Source organism: Gymnoscopelus microlampas (assembly GCF_963454915.1).
Source record: "Gymnoscopelus microlampas genome assembly, chromosome: 7".
NCBI lineage: Eukaryota > Metazoa > Chordata > Actinopteri > Myctophiformes > Myctophidae > Gymnoscopelus > Gymnoscopelus microlampas.
This window is the reverse complement of record NC_139944.1, coordinates 28,548,481-28,563,964: the sequence shown is the minus strand read 5'-3', so window position 1 is coordinate 28,563,964 and position 15,484 is coordinate 28,548,481. Positions and strand designations below refer to the sequence as shown.

At 41.4% G+C, this 15,484-nt stretch overlaps 1 protein-coding gene across 1 annotated transcript in view; it reads right to left on the bottom strand.

The window, feature by feature from the left end:
- The window catches only part of cadpsa (Ca2+-dependent activator protein for secretion a), a gene marked incomplete at both ends in the record, with an annotated part of 121,414 nt that overhangs the window by 15,451 nt on the left and 90,479 nt on the right, over positions 1-15,484 (bottom strand). Inside the window, 10 exons of the mRNA XM_084061778.1 lie at positions 1,354-1,461; positions 3,282-3,314; positions 3,611-3,694; positions 3,843-3,917; positions 6,543-6,557; positions 7,004-7,151; positions 7,450-7,605; positions 10,519-10,653; positions 11,672-11,813; positions 13,853-14,009. Coding sequence (XP_083917904.1) covers positions 1,354-1,461; positions 3,282-3,314; positions 3,611-3,694; positions 3,843-3,917; positions 6,543-6,557; positions 7,004-7,151; positions 7,450-7,605; positions 10,519-10,653; positions 11,672-11,813; positions 13,853-14,009 — 1,053 coding nt within the window. The remainder of the gene's footprint in view (positions 1-1,353; positions 1,462-3,281; positions 3,315-3,610; positions 3,695-3,842; positions 3,918-6,542; positions 6,558-7,003; positions 7,152-7,449; positions 7,606-10,518; positions 10,654-11,671; positions 11,814-13,852; positions 14,010-15,484) is intronic.

Genomic DNA, 15,484 nt, shown 5'->3' with positions numbered 1-15,484 from the left:
GACGGTTGGGTCAACACTCACACTCACACACACACATGCACGTCCGCGCACACACACACACACACACACACACACACACACACACACACACAGGCAAACAGCATCCCCAAAAGCACACATGAGAGTCTTACTCACAAACACAATCAGAGAGCTTGGCTGTATAGGGACAATAAGTGACATTCGGTAACATGACAATTTCAGAGGATTACGTGACCTGGATCAAGTCACCGGTGATTCCTTAAGACAGTGTTCTCTCTCTCTCTCTCTCTCTCTCTCTCTCTCTCTCTCTTTCTCTAGCTCACTCTTCCTCGACTGGATATTACTCTCTGCTTGTCCTTATCCTCTTAAGCCTTCATTAGAATGTGTCCTAGGTGGGGCGAGGGGGGGCCTTGGTCTTTGTGTAAGATGTACATGACACACGCACAGTTTTTAGCCATACATCCAAATTGATCCGAAAAACACAACAGTTTAGGTTCTGAATAATCTACAAAGTGTATGAAATGATACAACAAATCTGTCAATTAACATTAAGAATCTACCATCTATCTACCAAGAAGCTACCATTTCATCATAATGGTCAATATCAAGTAATTACAGTATTTATTTATCACTATTAACCATTATTAGGCTAAGACTGCTTTAAGGACTATATGAACTATACTATACTAACTAATGTACTTCAGAATAGGACTACGTATATGCTGAAGAGTAACAAATAATTTTACATCACATCTTGTATGGTTCACACTTCCTGAAAGTAAACATCAGAAGATGCTTAACTTTGTGCATGCAAGCGTGTGTGTGTGGGAGAGGCTGTGAATGTGACACTAGACCATCTTTTACAATGAGGTCTTTCTTAACTCATGTTTGCTGAGTCACAAACAGAGAACACTGCTTGAGATAATCACTCCTTCAAGACTTGTCCACATTCCAAACAAACACGACAAGACAAAAGACAATAAACACAAAGCAGCACGCAGTGTAGGAACAAGAAGACCGGGAGACACAAAGTGAAAAGAGAGACCTGCAAGGCAGCTGTGCAGAGGATTTAAGAGCTCAAAGAAGAAGCAAGTTAGGGGAGCTCAAAAATGTGACTTATCCCACTGCAGTTCTTGTTTTATCACATTTTAGGGGGCCAATCCTCCGGCTTCATTCAATGGGAGGCTCAGCAGTGAGGCTTCGTCAGACACAAGAGACTGTAAGCAAGGTCTTTTGCAAGTGTGATTATTTGTTGCTGACAAGTTCATCATGAAACAAAAGAAGACGCCATCTCACTGTCTCTTTGTTGACGTAGTACAAGTCTCCTCACTGCTGAGCATCCCTTTAATGGAGGACATGCCATGGTTTACTTACATCAAATAATCTCTCTACGTACACCTCCTCATTGACCTTGTCCCTCAGCATGTCCTGGGAGTGGCGAACGAAGGTCACATAACCGTCTGCCACGTCCATCCCCGGTTTCTGCAAACATCGTGGGAAAAAAAGAGAAAGTCAAAAAATATAAAACTGAAAGAGAGGTACCACCGCTGTTCGAACAACACAATACAAACTTGACTGACACAAATGTACGAGTCTTATGCGAAAGGGTGCGAGCGATTGTGTTAGTCAATTATACGAACATTCAAGAGGCGTTTCTAAATTGTCAGTTTTATAATTTGCAGAGATGAAAGGTTTATGGTTATCTCGGGAGAGGTATTTCATTTGCCAGGGCACGAAGACCTAAGGCTAGAGGGCTTTCTTTTTCAGTAGATTTTCTGTCACAGAGATTTTCACTTGGCCACAAACCAAGTGACACAAACTGGGCATGTGCAAAGTGAGCAGAGGTGTTGGAAGCACTCGGCTGGTTTTGAAAGGGAGGGCAGATTGTCAGGAGACCTGCCATTTTAACATCTTTACATATTCTTTCTCATCCCTTTATTCATTGCAGTCTTTTGGCACATTTCCACTGGTACCAGCTCATCTCGACTAGACTAGTTTTTTTCTTTTTCATTTTTTATCGCATGGATATGCCATGCCATGGATTGTACCTGCTATCTGGTACCTGCCTACCTGGTACTTTTTTTGGTATCACCTCCATAGAGGTTCTGTGTCTGGCCCTCTTCTTTTTCCCTCTATACCAAATCTCTTCAAAGAAAATAGCTGATCTACAAGCTCACAACACGGTGTGAGCTTGTAGATCTGCTATATTAGCAGAATATTTGCCTTTTTACGATAATGTTCACCTAGCATGCACAGAATATGGACCCCAGGGTTGATGTGGTTAACACAGCTGCCACAATTCTCCCAATGTGAAAATGAGTTGGGGCGAGGTTCCCAACAAAAGTCTAAATTTGTACATTAAGCGTACAATTAACATCATGGGCAGGAGACAGTGACCCCATTCAGAGTAGGCAATGTAATGGCAGAATCTCTGACAAGGTGTTCATTTAAGAAGTGGCATGTTGATGGGGCAAAAGTGTTGGCAGCCAAGTACTCAGTTCTGAGGTGTTATTTTAAGTAAAAAAACTGAAGTCTCCCTGCTTCAAGCTGTATGAATAATCCTAAATAGTAACCTGAGATTTCTTATCCTGATAAGGATTTTTTATCCGACAAGGTAAGAGTACAAAACAAAATAATTGCAGATTATATAGCCTTGATATTTTGATAGCTGTGCAAAACAGCTGCAAACCCTTAGTCATCTTGAATTATTCAATGAAATGAAACACTGCAAATCTTTGTCAATGATCTATCTAGCTATATAATCTGTCAATCGATCGATCACTGTCTGCTTGTCTATCCAACAAGCCGAAGAAGAGATGACAACAACATGATGTGATTTGATGTGACGTCAGTAGGTCAGAGTAGGGAGTTAAACAAAGCTTGTTCTCAAAAATGGGAAGATCTGAAAATATCAACTTTGTCTGGTTGATATTTCTTCTACATGAATGCAAACTTGATCAACATTGTTATTTTATTTCCATGCAGGTTTGTGGGCTGGGAAAAAATTAAACACCTTTGCCACTTTGATACCTAACTTTGAAACCCCAGACAGACAGCAACATTGAAGCATTTTACTGTGTAAATTTGGATCCCAGAGATAAAAATCGTATCAAATGTGTCCTAGTGCATATCCAAATGGGGGTCCTTGAAATTGAAAGTGTGTGTGTTGTGAACAGAATCAGTGCTTTTGAAACACAGACACAGTCTGACCCAACAAAGGTAGAGCAACTGACATACAAACCCATATGCACACACACACACATGCATCTGCACACACAATGAAAAAATAAACTCTCACTTACAGGTACATCCACGTACTTTGAGGCAGCTTTCACCTTGAGTTAGAGAAGATTGGGTGAAAAAGAAAAGGGTTAGATCTCCAGCTGTGGTGCCACTTTTCACAACAAAAGCTGCATAGTGAGACTGTAGCCTGTGCTCTACAACCTGCTGAAATGGCAGCAGAGCCTCATGTGGTGCTCTAAAACTGTAAAAGTGCACTCACATATTCAATACACTTTCTCTTGTTATGTACTGGGGAACCAATTGAGGCATTTAGCTATTTGGTGCTGAGGGAGACTGATCTGACTTGAACACAAAATACACTTTAAGAGAGATGATGATTGCTTCTTACTGTGAAAGATAGGAAGGAGGAGAAAAGTGTGCCCTCGTCGTATCTGGATAGCTTGGCCAGGACACTCTCCAGAATGACAACAAACTGAGGAAAGGTGGAGAAGATGAGAATGGCAGCATTGTCAACATGAGCCCCATTCATCCAAAGTATATAAAGGGAAGAGTGTTTGTTAACTATGCATGCATGTAAATGTTTAATAAACCTCACAGAGGCGTAAGATCTTTTTTTTTACCTTTGCTACAAGTAGGGTTATCATCTCTTTGACTGTCTCTTCAATGAGATTGTCAATCTGCGAATGGTACTGTCTCTGGAAATACAGTACAAACAGGTTGTTACCAATTTAACCCCAAAGTGATATTCAAGGGGGCACAGCAATCCTTTTTGTAGCAACTTCATCATGTGTTATTTGTATACCTCAGAGCTTATCTATCAGCATCTGTAACAGCCACAAATAAGAAAGTGACACGCATCAGGGTGAAGAGTTGCTACCGTAAATGTTCACTAAATGCTATCAAATGGGCCTGCACCTTCTCCACTGAGCCAGTTCATAGGGCGAAGGAAGAGTGGTGGCAGGGCAACTACCAGAGGGGATTGTATAGTACTGTATTGTATTTTATTGTATTGTTCCTTATTATTCATATTATACCATAATTGTTTAGTTTTTTGTACTATGTCTACTTATATTGTATTGCATTGTATTGATAGGTTTAAGTTTTGTATTGATAGTTATAGATCCCCCAATTCTAACAACCTGCTCAGGGACTGCAGATGAAAATTAGCTCTTTGCTAACGCTGGTCCATTTACATTGATGTGAAAACTGAAATGTTGAAATACAGTATGTCGCAGCATGCTGGCCTGGCGCTGTCCATCATCGTGGTGCTGAACCAGTGACCAATAGGTGCATGTAAGCTAGATCAACGTGGATATTTGAATGTCCAGTGTGGTTACAACAGTGAATGTGCGTATGGTTTCTGAGTCTCCCATGTACACAATTACAAAGGATAAGATGGAAAAAGGTTCATCGTCAAATTTGTTCCTGCAGTGCATACTGTAACTTAGCCTGTGCTGCAACGGGAAATCGGGGATACAGACGAATCTGCCAGAGCTATAAAAAAAAAAAATCTGGGGTGATATTAGTCTGACCATGCCAGGCTAGGAATACATACTAAAGGCAGTGTGTAAGAGAGAGAGACTGCATAAAAACGAAGACTTATTGTAAATTCTTTCTCTCGCTCTCTCTGTCTCACTCTCTGTCTTGAAAGCAATTGAATGGACTTGCTAGCGTGGTGTGGTGTGGTGTAGGCAATTAAATTCGAATAAGACAAATCTGTTTCGAATTACATGCACATGCGGGATCTTGAGACAAGGGACATGCTGTGAGCACATACTGTATAAACAACAAAGTATGGCTCTGTGGCCCATCACGTAGCCTTAGCTAATAATAAACCATCTGTCTTATTTACACAGACTGCAAGTCAGGACCAATCTCTTCTTTACAAAACACAATATAACATAATAATAGGCTACATTTGCAACACATCAATATTCCTTTGTTTTTGACCTCCTGGGGATGCTAACCAACAATGAAGAATATTTTGTGACAAATTTGTCTGTTTATTTAGCTCAATCCTGACTATAGTACTGTAGCCATTATTATTTTTTGTTTGGGTCGTTGATTAATATTGTTTCCAGGTCGGTAAGCCTTTCATAAAGGGTCAATTGGGTCGGGTTTCAAAAATAAAACCAACCTGCGCATCACTACTGTATAGAGCTGGGCGATATGGACAAAATATTTGTTTTGACCAAATAACTCAATATCGATATTGTGACAAAAATATATATATTTTTAAAAAAAATCGAAATGTTTACAAAATAGTGAAAATTGCCTATCTGCAAGCTCATAATGCGTTGCATCGTGACATATTGTGAGCTTATATATATTTTTTGTATAAAATGTGATTAACACCAGGAAAAGACAACACTTATGCCATATCACGATGTCCCAAATCCTAGATGATATCTGGTCTTATTATCACAATATCGATATAATATTGATATATTGCCCACCCGAATGCTGTATACAAATGTTGACTTATTAAGGCAGTCAAATAACACAAGAGTTGAAAATGGACTATGTTCCCCTAATTGCATTAGTTAGAGTGATAGCATTTTATTTGAAATCCCCCACATTGTTGGTGTCCATTTGACAGTGACATCAAAGGCTATGCGTACCCGCGTCAAGCTCGTATCAGATATTGAAGGATACAGTAACAGGAATGATTATTAGGGTCTTCTATGTAATTGGAACGTTAGGAAATGGGAGGTTAGGAAGTGAACAGGCAACCACATGAAGGGGAAAGGCAAATTTGTCTTAAATAATTACCACACCAAATGTATAGCATTTAGCTCAAATGGCTGAATGCTAGTTGCTGCAGCATGCCTTAGACTGCTAACATACAGACAGCTATAGCATGAAATCACAGTCTACCGTATTCTTTCATGAATAGATTAAACAGTGCATTAAATGCTTTAAAGCAAATAATTCTGTTTGATTAATTGGCTTCAGTCTCAACGTTCTGCAATTGATAATGAATAGTCTTGGGAGCTCTTGCTAATGGGCAAGTCTGTTTTAAGCTTTAATAAGTTAAATACTAAGCTGTATTCCATTTGTTTCACTCAGGCATGTAGCACCAACAGCAAAGCGAAGGAGGACTAAGGACTAATTAATTAAACTTGGGTAATTGGTATCAATCTCAAGACAGCGAATATGTGAACTCACACTTCTACTCCATGTATATTCAAACTAATCTACACATATGCTAATGAAATCCAAACAATTCAAGTTCAGGGAGCAGGGGAGGAATAAATGCAGACTAATTATACATATGGGACAGAGGGCGAGATTTCAATAGAATTGTTAGCCACACTTACCCAGTCTCTAACAAACTTTCACGAGACAGTAAAAAAAAAAACGAAGGAACAAAAAGATAAAAGATATAGAGGAGACATGATAATGATATATAGGCATTGAAATACTGAGAGAAGAGACCAAAGAGGAAACAAGATGAATGAAAGAAAGAAAAAAAGAAAATGACAGAAAGCTGCTAATCGAATGGATATCATTATCAGAAGAACTCCTCAGGAAATAATATGAGAAAATACAGTATTTAACATTTACTTTGACCTATCTGTGTCAGTGTCTTCAAAATATACCATAAATCAAATATGTTATACTATAAAATCAAATAAAAAAAATGGTACATTCTTCAGACTCAAATTAACAGCGGGATTTGACTGTGTGGCAGTGCAATGTGTCATTGTGGAGGAAGTGTCTTAACCAGCATGTCGCTGGTCAAAGCCAGACAGACATGGTGTGGAAAGATGTGTCGTACCTCCTGACCCAGTTCCATGGCACAGAGCTTGGCAGACTGAGCCTTGGCGTCCACCATGACGTTGAACATGGTACATATTGACTGCGGCACGCGGAAGTCAGTCGCCCGGCTACTCTTCTGAAGCTTGGCCTCAAATGCCAGCCGCGTGCTGCAGACCAGAAGATAGGAAGGCACAAGGAGGACGTATGTCAGGTAAAGGTGATGTTTTCAAATCAGTCAAATGGCTTCATGCTCTAGTATTATCAGTAGGATGTTGCGATGGCTCAGTTGGAGAAAAGAGTTTACACTTTACAATGTCTAATTGTTGTATTTTTTGTATTTTATTCCCTTTTGGTTCCCATATTTATCTAATATTTGGTGTTTGAGTGATACTGGCTTTCATTCATTTTAACTATTTAAAACCTCCAGTTAAAACCCCCAGTGTTAGTATCATTATAGTATCTTACCGTTTGACACAGGACTCTATCATGTCACTGGACATCAGTTTGAGTCGGGTCTCCAGGTGTTTGCCAAACTCCTCCTCGGGCCAGTGGAGATCTCTGATGAAGGTTTGGAGAGCGTCCAGCTTCCAAAACAGGTCCTCTGATGTCCCCGAGCCGTTACTGGAGGGGCCAGAGTTCAATGTCAGTTTCACATAAGAAGAGTCCCAAACAAGGAAGAAATCAGGGTTGGAAAAGAGACAATGAGGAATGATAGGTCTGAGGATTGAATATTAGGGATTGTTAGTATTTGCTATTTTCTGAGTTCCAGACCTGTACCTCAAGGAATCCTGATGGTCCCTGGACCCCACTTTGAGAACAACTGTTCTAAATGATTTACAGCCTTCATTGACATGTGTTATGGTTTTGAAATTTGGCATATGGATTATGGCAGTCAGTCCAAGGTAAATAAGCAAGCACAAGCCCATGCAAGCTCTATATCGACACACTTTAACATGGGACTCAGATATTGTTTTACTGCCAGTCAGTAATGACATGTCTATGCGTACGTGTGTGCACGCGTGCGTGTGAGTGTGAAATTGGATACAGAGATAATGTATGTATAGAAATAATAATTGGGCATTCAAGCAGCAAACAAACTAAGAGATTAAACTCATTTTGTGACACAGGAAGTGTGCTTAAAGTATGTCTTAGTTAAAAAAAAATTAGAAGGGAAGAAGAAGGGACGGATAGAGAAGGAACGACGGACAGATGGTTAATCTAATTTCATCTCAATGAACTGTCATTGTGAACCGTGGAAGAGGCTTAAATTGGGTTAATGCTGTGTGGGGGCCAGCGTTGCTGGGATTACTTGAAGTAGTTTGTACCCCGTTCCCCATTGACTTATCAAGTCACACACCCCCCAATAGAAGTTACCATTATCCCCAACTTCTACAGCCACAGTCCAGGGCACTGGTTCTCAATGTGCGGACTTGGAGCCTCAGGGGTCCTTGAGTGGTTCCCAGCTAAATGTAGTTGATAGTTAGGAACCAAATGGACCCTTACAGGTCTGTAACTCTGAGACTTTACACATTTATGTATTTTCTGAGTTACAGTAAATGAACACTGAGGATTTTACAGTGTAGATTGGGGTCTCAGTAGTCTCTTAGGCAGTAGGCAGACTCACACAATTTCCAAATGCTTCTGCCTAACAGTCTGGACATCGGAAGTGCTGAGAATTAGTGATTCCCAGTAGCGTTCAAAGATTGTGCAAGAGTTGCCTGGCTTGAGAGACCAAGGTCTCAGAGAGAGAGAGAAATCCTATCAAATGGGGGTTCTGTGGCATAATGCATATCACACTGACAGTCCTTGAAATTAAAAAGGTTGAGTCACTGGCCCAGGGGATGTCAGGCCAACAGACTCCCTCCATGCCAGAATCACCAAACCCCAGTACCAATCTGCCCCTTCACAGCCTAGTGAATAATTGGGGGGGGGGGGGGGGGGGGGGCACGGTATGGAGGATGCATGGAAAGATACAAATTCATAACATAGGCCTATTGTCAATATGAGAAAATGTGGATTTGAGGTGTCAGATTGTTACTAAGTCAATATAAACTCTGTAAATTCACATAAATTGTTTTTATTTTGGACTGAGTTTTTATAATTTCTTCGGTTTGTATTTGTGATTTTCTAAATATGAATTATGAATTTACAACTTTCCACTCAAACACGTGCAGAAAGAGAAAAATGGATTGCTGTCACAGGTCCTCCATTTTTTTCAAACTGCCTACCTATACTCTATCCACACGCCCCATGCTGTCACGTTGGCATGAACATGGTTTCAGGTTGGTGCACAGGAAGGAAAGCCCGCGGATATTAACAGAAGAGTGACAGATCTACAGGACATGCTCTCCAATAATGTCACATTCCTTTAGTGCCCCAAGCACTGCATTTGCTTTGAGCGAGTTTGGCTCACGAACAGATCACCTGAGCTGGGGAGTAGTTCCAAATTAAACAGGTCTAAACATTGCTGATGGCATCCTCTCTTTGATGGGGAACTGAATTAATTACAAAGTGGAATGTGACGGTGGAATTGCAGCTCTCATCATGTTTTACCCTGACAAACGTGAGAGTAGATACCATTGGCTGCTTAAACACAAGGTCCCAGGCAAGGGAGTTGGAATCCTGAGCTGTCACAACAGGGTGACACTCAGGGAAGGTACGTTTTTTTGACGCCTTTTTACCCTGTTGTTAGTGCAGACAATGTTTCACTTAAGTTTGGAACGTGGCATGTATAATGTGTCAAGTGAATCAAGAGGTGTGACCAGGGTGCGTTCAATTACCATGCCTAAACATACAGTAGCTTGATTATGACTTTTGCACTCCTCTACAACCTATGCTTGCTTACACAAATAGAACAAACTACCATTCATATTAACTAGATGCATTTTACAAAGTGGCAGAATAGAGTATAGAGTATTTAGGCAGGAATAGTTTTGTAAATAAAATGCAATACAGTAGTAATAATAATTAACCACTCAAACTTTGTTGACCGGGGTCTCCAGGGGTTTATCATTGGCCCCCTCATTTTCTCCCCCTACCCCAAATGCTGAATGTTGGCATAATTTTGATATGCCCAGAATAGGGAAAGAAAGACGGGGTGCACAGGTTCAAGTGGTTAAGTAGTAATAGCACATCAACTGTAAATGCTCTCAATACTTTGCATCACAACAATGAGTGTATGCATGCATATTTTTTTGCCTGGCACCTATCATCCCTTACAAAAAGCAAATGTAATAATCATGCAATAACCAATAATTAGAAATCATAATTTCAAGGGCACCTTGCTTGTACAACATATTCACACCGTGCAGTATTCAAATATGCGTCCAGACATGTCTTTAAAGTGCACAGTCATCCACACTTAATACGCTCTCCTTCCTCTGCCACTGCAATAAAGACTAAAAAATTGACAAAATCTCTCAAAGGAGTAGGCCTACTCTGGTGGCCAGGGTGTTACTTTAGGATCACCGTAGGTACCATGTTCATGCCAAGGACATGTGCGCATGTCTCAGGCTCTGCAAGGCAAATACACACTCTGAGTCATAAATAGCAGACATCCAGTTGGGCGCAGAAAAGCTGGGCATTTGTGGAAGGTTAACACTTGGCACTGCTAGATTTGGTACTTTGGGCATTTGGAGGTTGACATTTTGCAGATTACTTGTTATACTCCTGTGGAGAGGAAACAGAAAGTGGAAGAAAGTGAGTCTATGACAAAAGTAACACAAATGGATTGGAAGAAGAAGCAATGTGGCCAGAGGCCCCGTCGAACAAAACAAATTGCTCTTTTTGACTACGAAGGGTAACCCAGAACCTTCTGTAACTTGGACCTTTCAAGAACCTGAGAAGTTCTGTGATTTTTGTTTTGTTTGTTTACGACGCGATGTAGCTTGTAGCTTGTAGGTTCCTAGTTAGTACTACCTACTGAGCAGGGCCCAAATTAGGTCCTGAGAACCCTTATCTGAAACTGAGCCATAGCGTATGGAAACAAATCCAGAACCTGTGACATACATTAGATGGCACGGCACATTTCGCTCAGTTCTTGTAGTTGAAAAGAGCCATCAATCGCATGATGGAGAAAATATTAGTTAACGGAATTTGTAATCTCAGCCGAATTAAGATTAATTAAATTAAATGAATAGATCAACTCAGATGTGAAAATTGAACATTTGAATGTTCTGACAAATCTTTAACTGCAGGAAAATGACTGTGATGAACATGTCTGGGGGCCAATAGCTGAACATGTGTCCATCACTGTCTTTGCAGGAGAACGAGCTGTATACAAAGAGCCTCACACACTTATCACATGTAGGCTGATATCAGCAAGTAAAAACATGCAATTCTTGGTTAAACAGGATGTGGTCCTTTTCAGGTATGCTGATAAATTATTAAATTATTAACTCTGAACATCATGCAGTCCTATTAGACAATTTTGCCTGATTATTAAAATGTATTTCTACATGTTTGCCTTTTATCACTCCCAATACCTAAATTGTAATTCATTTCAACATAACGTATGTTGTCAAATGCATTGTATTACTCGATGACACTGAAATGAGTTTAATTACTCAGTGTAATTTAGAGAATAAATAAATCTGGAATGAATAAATTAATATATCATTGTGTAAGATTTGACTTTGTACTTGAGAGGGAGTTGAAATTAAGAAGACATAAAATAATGTGCACTCACTTGACAGGCTCCCAGGATTCCCTTTCAAAGCCCCTGTGAATGGACTGAGCAATGGAGGACTCCATCAGGTCCACATAGCGCACCACCAAGGGAGCATAAAGATCCTGTAGGTGTTTATGGAACTTCCCATTGCACAGATTGTCTAAGAGCAGAAATGACAGCAAAACACAAAATGACCTCAATGTTAATAAATGAAGTTAGCGGTCTAATTGGAAGCAATGGAGGACTGAGCAATGGAGGACTCCATATATATATATATATATATATATATATATATATATATATATATATATATATATATAGACACACACACACACACACACACACACACACACACACACACACACACACACACACACACACACACACACACACACACACACACACACACACACACAGTATATCTTATCTCCTGTATATTTCTGATAATAAAAGCTATTATCTTGGAGTGTTTCTGAATGCCAGTAGTCATGGTCTAATCTGTGTGGCTTGAGTCCCAACTGGTAAAAAGGCAACACTGACAAGACCACAGGAGATAAAATGGACGCCAGTGTGTGCTAATGTGATGCCTCACGGCTCCACGCCATGTGTGTCTGCTTTTCTCTTTTTCTCCCTTTGAGCATTCTCTCCCTCTTTCTCTCTCTCTCTCTCTCTCTCTCTGGCATAGGAGTCAAGGTCAATGATACACAGTAGGTGCTATGTTTGTTGTGGCCCTTGATTGCCAACATCCTCAATTAGCCACTTGAGTGGCTGCTGTCCACTTGGATGTGTGTGTCCGGCAGTATGGACGCAGGGCTCGCCGCACTACCAGGCAGAGACTGCCGTGGTCCTCATTAGCTCCTCCAATGATGTCCCACTTTGTCGCCTGTCTAGAGCCAAGGCTATTTACTGCCACATAAGTAAAGCGCTATGTGGAGACAGAATAGATGACCTTCTGCGAGAACATGCCCTCGTGATATGGGTTTAACCACAGGAACCCTAGAGTCCCTATTCTGGGGGAGAACTTTCGGCAGAAATAGCAGATCTACAAGCTCACAACGTGTCGTGACTGAGCTTGTACATCAGCTATTTTCGTCAAAGAAATTTGGTGTAGAGGGAAAAAATGAGCGGACCAAGTGTACGACCCCTGGGGAACTTGGTCAACTATACGTAAGTATATACTGTAGGGTTTAAGTGTAAGACTTTGCGCGGTGAAGGGAATTGTGTTGATTGTGTTCTTTGCATGGTTTGATGTCCGCTTGCTCATTGAGGTGCAGTTTGGTGTGTTAATGAGTCTTTCAGACATGACTGTACTAGTTTTGATTAATACAAACAGTTTGATAGGGGGCAATTATGTAAAAGGACCTATACTATATATATAATTATAATTATATATATAGTATAACTATAATTAGCTACAATCTTATTCACTATGACAGGACAGTGAAGAAAAATTGCATCCTATTACATTTATTATGTTAAAAATTAAAATGAACATTTCCTACGTTAATATGATTGGTTACGTGCTAAAAATGCCACACTCTTATTTTATCGACTTTACTATGAGCTGTTGTAGCTATGTCCACTGCTATGCACTTAATCTGCAGCTTTTATCCCCCACAGATGGCTGTAGCAGAGAATCGAACAGCGGCCAATTTGCAATGGCTCTAACTAGCAAACGTAACAAGCTATTTGTCATCCACCGTGTTCAGCTGGTGAATGAGAGGACAGCACTCTGTCTTCTCCTTGACTCCCAGATGACAAGTTAAAAAAGGGAAGCATTCCCTAGGGACAATTAGCGCCCTGCGTCAGTCTATGTTGACGACAGTGAAGTGGATCCCTTTACAGGACTAAGCTCTCCTAAGGCAGCCACGCGGTTCATTAGAGAGATGCCTGCGGTAACCACAGCGAAACCTGCTTCATTGTGTTTTGTGAATCGCTCATGGCATCTTTTAACACAGACACAGTACAAATGTGCGAAGGCTTTGGGGATGAAGCAAAAACACTGGACATCTGCTGCATATAGTATAGTTTTGAGGTTTTACATACTTTTCTATTCAAGATTAATTAGAGCTTAATATGGCATAGCGTGTGTGTGTGTGTGTGTGTGTGTGTGTGTGTGTGTGTGTGTGTGTGTGTGTGTGTGTGTGTGTGTGTGTGTGTCAGGATGGATGGCACCGGGGTACGTCACTCTTCACTCACAGTCAGTCCTCAGGAAGTCGTTGAGCAGCTGGAAGAGGGGGAAGCTGTCCCAGCTGTCGGGCGGCTGAACCTCGAGAGCGGCATCCATATCCACCGAGTAGAGGGACAAGAAGGTTTCTGCATGCTCCACCATCAGGTCGGACCACCATGCGAAGGCCTGGAGAAGGAGACAGGGAAGGAGGGGGAGACAAAGAGAGACAAATAGAGGGAGGACGAGAGGAAGGACGAGACAGTGAGACCGAAAAAAACAAGAGAGAGAGAGAGAGAGAGAAAGAGAGAGAGAGAATAGAAGTAGAAGTGGAAAAGAGAAAAGGCCCAAGAGTGGCAGGAGAAAATAGAGTAGAGTTAGATGAAGAAAGTGTACGTTTGAATTCACCTGATGAGCACAGACCTTTCAAAGCACCAATGGTTAACAGTTTGACTCTCGTTCAGTAAAAGGTCAGGAGAAGGGGGAAGGAAGGCAACTCCACTGATCTAAAGCAAGGCTCTGGTTCTCTTGCTTTGCACAATAAGAACTCAAGCTGTTGCCTCAGAGCTTTCACTGGGCGAACTCCGGCAGGGACACTTCACAGCTTGGAGCGGGAAAATGCGCTGCTCTGGCACAGAGATTCACATGTTTTTTTCCCTTTTTTTCCTGTTGGCCCACAGAGGAAGCAGCAGTCGCTACTTGACAACCGTGGCGGGGAGCTACTTAAACACACACCCGCAACTCCTTCACCGAGTCAATCATATAAGAGGCTGCGGGCGCCAGTGCAAAGTCTCCCTGTAGAATAGATGCAGTGGAGTGACTGTTAGGGGTTAGCTCTCATGCACGTCATCCAAAAAATAAAGGCGAATAAACAACCTCAGCTTCCCATGCGCCTCTGCTCTCAGCATAACCTCCAGAGATGAAGTGCAGAGGATCCATTGAGTTGAGTTATTCACATCGCATCGCATCTACACCGTGATGTGAATGTATCCATTGGGAGGTAGGGGGACATGCACTGAGGTGTGTGTCACAGGAGCTCTTGTCATTGGTTGGCCAGTATGTAAAAGTGGGCAGGTAGCATGAGCGTTAACCAGCGTCAGCACTGTGTCCATTGCAACTCAATTCAGTTCCAGCACAATGATGCTGGAACCAAGACTATGTCTCGGATTCAAGTTCCACTCGTTTTCAAATCGGGAGTTTGGTGTCTAATGCTGAGTAGGCTGGGTCTACGTGCTCACTACGTGCTCACCTCATTTGAGGGCCTCCAGGATGCATTTCATTGAAATGTAAAGGGTGTGATCCCTTTCTAGGTGATCATAAGATGATGACGCATGCCAGAGTAATGTTCTCCATTGCGTGTCTTGGCTGATCCAATGGAGAGGAACAGGTTTGTTTGGGGAGGTGAATTGGACCTTTCATTCCACATCAACTGCCCTAAGTATTACTAGACTCGGAATCATAGACTCAGACATCATACATTGATCAACAGATAGGCCAGAGGCCAGTTTAGATGGTTTGACATGGATAGTAAGGTTAGGGAATTAATGTGTAATGGGTTCAGTATTGACCTTATTCAGCCCCATCCAGTTTGCCCAGTTTGCAACAAAAATGTCTTTGTAAAGCCACTTCCCATTTAACCCGTGCGGACCTGTGCAGCAATGCAG